Source organism: Bison bison, unplaced genomic scaffold (assembly GCF_000754665.1).
Source record: "Bison bison bison isolate TAMUID 2011002044 unplaced genomic scaffold, Bison_UMD1.0 scf7180017864307, whole genome shotgun sequence".
In the NCBI taxonomy this organism is placed as follows: Eukaryota; Metazoa; Chordata; class Mammalia; order Artiodactyla; family Bovidae; genus Bison; species Bison bison.
Window position 1 is genome coordinate 6,462,985 of NW_011494879.1, and position 6,041 is coordinate 6,469,025.

At 57.7% G+C, this 6,041-nt stretch overlaps 1 protein-coding gene across 1 annotated transcript in view; it reads left to right on the forward strand.

Moving 5' to 3' along the window:
• ATP6V1C2 (ATPase, H+ transporting, lysosomal 42kDa, V1 subunit C2) overlaps nucleotides 1–6,041 on the forward strand; it is a 60,121-nt gene that overhangs the window by 47,881 nt on the left and 6,199 nt on the right. Inside the window, 4 exon segments of the mRNA XM_010852064.1 lie at nucleotides 517–647; nucleotides 2,830–2,922; nucleotides 3,039–3,132; nucleotides 5,605–5,742. Coding sequence (XP_010850366.1) covers nucleotides 517–647; nucleotides 2,830–2,922; nucleotides 3,039–3,132; nucleotides 5,605–5,742 — 456 coding nt within the window.

Sequence of the window (6,041 nt, forward strand, 5' to 3'; positions counted from 1 at the left end):
AAGTAAGCGGGCCAGAGTGAGAGGGGGGTTGGGGGTTTGGGGCTGGGTTGGCGATCACAAAGGAAATCGTCCTGCTCAGTGGAGAGGAAGGGAGAGCCCACCACGGCCAGATGCCAGGGCCCTAAATGGCAGCTGTGGAGTTGGTTTCAGGAGCAGCTGATAGAGCTGTGGTGGTCATAGTGACAGGAGCGGCCGTTTCTCAGACATCCGTCCACCGTTGTCAGATGCCATACAGAGGAGGCATCTCACACAGGCCTGGGGGCTGCTATTGCTCCCTAGTCCTAAAACCCGAGAGCTCAGCTGGCCTGCCCAAGGTCACACAGGCCTGGGATTAGAGCTCCCAGCTGGAGTCTCCACTGAGTCCTTCCCACGGGCCCCTCCCTGCTGCCTGGGGCCTCCTAGGGAGGTGAGCATTCCAGTGTCCGTGGCAGGGCCTCGGGGGATGTTTGGGGTGCTGTCTGGCCCCCAGCCCTGCTCCCCCCAGTCCCTCAGGGAAAAGGGCATGCAATTTCCTAGACACTCAGGACACCTTACAGCCTTTTCTTCAAAAATCATTGAACGATTCTGTACTCTTGCAGGCCGAGTTACGTACAATGGCAAAAAACCTATGAATCCCTCTCAGACATGGTGGTCCCACGGTCAACCAAGTAAGTGAGGCCTCAGGTCCTGGGTTTGGGGGGCCATGTATGGGCCCTCTGGGACACCCAGCCACCAAACATATCCCAGAGATGCAAGGGCCCTCAGCCCTCCACACATGTTCGTTCATGGCCACACACTCAGCCACAGGCCAGACTCCCTCCATCTTTCAGAAGTCTGCTCCCTTGCCGTCTCCTCCAGGAAGCCCATCCTGACTACCTTCTGGCCCTCAGCGCTTGCAAGGCCTGAGCAGCACTCTGTTCTGCATGCTTATCTTGGCTAGATTCTTCCCCACTTGCGGGTCAAGCAAGGGCCTGGCCATGATAACCGCAGAACATGAGTAGGGAAGGAAGAGTCTCGGCGTGTGGCCTGCTGGGGTCAGAGCAGGAGCGGCCAGGGAGGGCTGGAAAAGTGACTTAGAAGAGATGGAGGAATATATTCAAGCCATGAGTGCCACCCAGTGGGGAAAACCAAGGATTTAGTGCTGTAGGCAGGAACAGGCATAGATCTCACTGTACGATGTGAAGTGGAGAGAAAATTGTAGAAGGGGACACACAGCATGAAGGCATTTATTATTTAAGATCTCCAAATGGACAGACCAGATGGTATGTGACTTGAGAGATGCAGGTGCACGGATCACAGGATATTTGAGGATGAGAAATGCTGAACAGCACAGCAATGACCTGGGGGTGGGCCGCAAGATGTGGTTGGGAGGGCACGTGGGTCTTCAATTGTTTGAAAATTGTTCTATGTCTTAAGCTTGATGGGGGAAGGGGGGATACATGGATATTTGTCATTCTCTATACCTTTCCCTGTATCTGAAATAGCTTGTCATTTGAAATGATTTGACAGTGAGTCTTGTGGCTCAGAGGGTAAAGAATCCAACTGCAGTGAAGAAGACCCAGGTTCGATCCCTGCATTGGGAAGATCCCCTGGAGAAGGGAATGGCAACCCACTCCAGTCTTGTTGCCTGGAGAATCCCATGGCCAGAGGAGCCTGGGGGGCTGCAGTTCATGGGATCAAAAAGAGTCAGATAAGACTGAGCAATTTACACACGCGCACGTGCGCGCGCGCACACACACACACACACACACACTTGGACGCACATAGAGCTCAGCGTGGGGGCAGCCCTGTCCACTCCCATCCCAGCCCAGAGGCATCTGGCCTGGCACCTGCTGTAGGGCTGGCTCTCCCTGGGTCACAGGCTCTCAAGCAATAGCAATCAGGAGCTAAACTGAAGGGTGCAGGGAACAGGACAGTCACAGCCTGAGGTCGCAAGAGGAGGCTGAAGGAGTGAGCCGGGGGCAGTGTACCCGCAGGAGGTGGAGGGGGTGCAGGCTGGCAGAGGAGCTGCCTTCAAAACTGGCCTGTTTGGCCGGAACGTTCACTTTTCTCCAGGGCTGGCTGTCCATGGCCACATGCAGGGAGAGCCTTCTACCAGAGGCAGCTTGGCTTCTCAGATTAGAACCCCCAGGCCCTTCATTGTCAGGGGGTACCTGCGAGCCTCTGGAGATGACTGTGGACAGGTTCCTGGATCCTGGGTCAGCTCCGATGGGTGGCTTGGAGAAGCAGGAAAGGTGATCCGAGACCCTGCCCGGGCCCCTGGTCAGGTCATGTGGTCAGCAGGACGCCAAGGCCCTTAGAACATGGGTCCCAGTGACCACAGCACTCCTACGTCAGGGTGTACCAGGGAGGCCGTGTCTAATTAGAACAGTGTGACACTGGACATGAAATGCCCATTGTGGGATGGTTTTTACCAATGGGAACTCTGCCCTGCTTCATTGCACCGTGGCATTCGAGAGCTGGGCACTTGCTATGCATGCCAGGTGATTAAGATCTGTGATCAGCTGGGTCTTGGCTGGTTCATGTCCAGACCACCAGCCCAGATCTGCGCGAGTCTCCAGCATTTTCCTCCAGGGGCTGTGTTCAGATCACCCACAGGCCTCTGCAGCCCTAGCCTGGAGGGTGAGTGAAAGGAGTCGGAGTTAGGCTGCTCACAACACACTGCCTAGAGTTAGGACGCAGGAAGGGTGTCCTTCGTCCGGTGCCCTCGCTCCTTCCAGGGCCGCTGCGCCTGGACCACCGGGCCCCCACTGGCAGCAGCCCACCGCCCCCGGAGAGACGACGGACTCTTTCCCGCCGGGCTCAGCGGCCTGGTGGTGCACCCAGTGAACGAGACTTTCTCTCCAACAGGTTGATCGCTGAGGACAAGGAGGGCGGCCTCTTCACCGTGACTCTGTTTCGAAAAGTGATCGATGATTTCAAAACCAAAGCCAAAGAGAATAAGTAAGGGCCAGCCTTGGTGGGTTTTCCCAGAGGTTGGTTCCTCTGCCCTTGGAGGGGGTGATTTCTGGCCCGCCTGGAAGCTTCTTAGCCACAGCCACTCATTTGCTTGTTTTAAGGTTCACTGTACGAGAATTTTACTATGATGAAAAAGAAATTAAAAGGGAAAGGGAAGAGATGACCCGATTGTTGTCGGATAAGAAGCAACAATATGTGAGTATATGATACTGGCCGGGAGGGTTCTCAGGAAGGTTCTGGGTGGCCCCCACCCCACCACAACCTACCTCCCACCTATGCACCACAGGCCTGGAGCACAAGGGCCCTGCCCAGTCCCCACCCCCCAGTGATCTTCATCCCCCTCCCTCCAGTGCATACCCCCAGGGACGTGTCCTCCTGGGGCTGCTGGAGCAGGTCTGGGGGACAGTGACAAGCACGGTAACCCGGACGTGGCACGTGAGCCCTGCAGCGGCAGATCTCACCGAGCCAGTCCCTGCCCTCCGGGAAGGGACTCCGGGCTCCGTCCTGAGGATGAGAAAGTGAGGCTCTGAGAGGCGAGCGAGCACGAGCCCAGGGAGAGGACCTCGCCAGCCCCTGGAGGTTGGGCGAGGCTGTTGGCACTTCAGGCAGCAGCACTTGTGCCAAGAGCGGCCACCACTTTGCAGAGTGCAGCCAGCGGTCACCTGAAGGCCTGGCCTGCGTGACCTCCCGGAGGGACGTGACCAGTCACCAGCACCTGTACTTACCTCCCCCAGGCTTTTAGCAAAGAGTGGGTGCTTCTCCCAGAAACTTCCGACCACTGCCACTCAGAACCTTCTCCTGTGTGAGGGCAGCTGAGCTCAAGGGGGAGAAAAACAGGTTTTCATTGTTGACGTGTGAGCGGTGCGGCTGTGACTCTGTAAAATGGGCACATTCGGGACTTGGAGTGAGCCTGAGCCCCGTGGGATGTTTTCAGGTCCCCATCCCCCACCGGCCCCACCAGGGAGGGTTCTCAGAGAAGCTTCCAGTTCAGCCTCTAGTATCGAGAGGAGGGAGGAGAGGGAGGTCCAGTGTGTAAACACGAGGCTATGTGTGTGTTTGGGTGACGTGCGAGTGCCTTCCACGGGCCGTGTGTTTGCCCAGGGCCTCCTCCGGCCTCGGGCTGGGCATTCTGCGTGTCCCACCTGACCTCTCAGGTCAGTGACCTTTGCAGAGGGACTGCAGACACATGGCCTCCGAGTGAGAACCAGGCTCAGAGCCCCCCATAATGGGGCCTCCCGATCCCCACCGGATCAGCCCATCCTTCTTTGAGGAGGAAACGGAAACTGATGACATAGAAGTACCTGTGGGGGATTTCAGCCCCTGTCCCCTGGAGGTGGGCATAGCTACCTGCTCCAGTATTCTTGCCTGGAGAATCTCGTGGACTGAGGAGCCTGGCGGGCTACTGTACACAGGGTCGCACAGAGTCGGACACGACTGGAGCGACTTAGCACACACGCCCCTCGAGGAGAAAGGCACGAGCACACAAGGGAACACACACTTCTTAGATCTATAATCTGTTGGGCTCCAGCTGAGGCGCCAGGTCTTGGCGCCCCTTCCTGAGGCTAAGAACTGAGCTGGAGCCCTAAGCCCCTTGTCTCAGACCACACTCATCAGCAGAAAGGATGATCACCAGCCGGAGCTGAGGCCAAAGGGTGTCCTCCTTTACCCCAGCCCACCCGAAACCAAAATAACCCAAGGGCGTTCGAGCCCACTCTTTAGCTGAGGCCTCTCCCCGCTTGCCTCAGTCCTGGCCCCGGCCCCTCATGGCGTTGCTTGATGGTGGCACCTTTCACGGGTGTCCGGGGCCTTTGGCACACATCTCCAAGCTGGCACAGACCCCCCTGGGGATCATAGTGATACACCTGAACCTGACGCCTGCACCTCCGCCTCGGGTTGCTCACTGGCGCTTCTTCATGTGGTGTAGACTTCTGCAGCCCTGGCTGCCCCGGGGAGCCCTGCCCAGCCTCCCTGGAGGGGGAACCGGAGCCCCAAAGGAGACACACTGAAACATTTAGTTCCTTATGAGGCTCTTGCGGTGCGCCCTCGAGCAGGGTCAGCTGGGGTCAGCCCTACCCCAGCTTAAGAATCTCTTCCCGCCTTTAGCCTTCTTTGAGGTGGGACCAGTGTCCTGCGTCTCTGTCGTTAACTTGTTAACCGGAGGGACCGGGTTGGATCTCGGGTTTCAGCCCCCTTTGAGAGTACAGGCCAGGATTTTCCTGGGCTTTGCCCGTTTGCACAGAAAGATGTTAAAGGGTGCTTGACCTATTTCCTGCCTGCAACATGCCTAAGTGCACTCCGATTGCCGAAGAGGCGACTGTGGGCTGACCTTGGGGGAGACACCCTGACGGAGCCCACACAGCCTGGCAGGTGGAGCTGGATGGTGCCAATATGGAAAAGCTCCTGGCTAGGCCGAGGGAGGGGCTGTGGACTCTGCCCCTGAAATGTGGAATCCCAGGTCTTTAATGCCCTCTGCCACCCACCCCCCCATCCCCCTCCCAGCAGGCCAAGGGCATCATCATGCCTTCCAGTCCAACCAGCACGCAAGTTCCCAGAGGGTGGGCCGGCATTCCTGAGTCGCTAAGCACGTGCTTTTCAAGCCGTGAGAATGATTTCTGTTTTGTGCTGCCTGTTTGCTGAAAGATTAATAAATAATTTCTGTGCCCTTAGCAAACTTCCTGTGTTGCTCTTAAAAAGGGATCATCCACCTTCCCGGACCACAAGGTTAAGGTAACCCCGCTAGGGAACCCCGATAGGCCCGCTGCGGGGCAGAGCGACAGAGAGAGAGAGAATGAGGGCGAGGGTGAGGTAAGCAACCCCCCCGGGAGCCCTGGGGTTCCCCGGCTCGCACATCCTCGCCCGCCCGCGCAGGCACCTTTGGGAGAAAACAAATCCTCGCCTTTCCTGTTACCTACTGTGGCTTTCGAGGTCTTAAATTCAAGGACCTCCAGAATCACGCTTCCTCCTAATCTGCAGGGCCTCTTGGGAGCTGCCCTCCGCTCCCCCAGCAGTGATGGGTGCTTGCTGGCCAGGGTGCCTTGGTTCTGGCTGGAGGTGGCTGGAGCTGGTGATGGGGCACATCCTGGCTGGGGCCGGGGGGGTGGTGG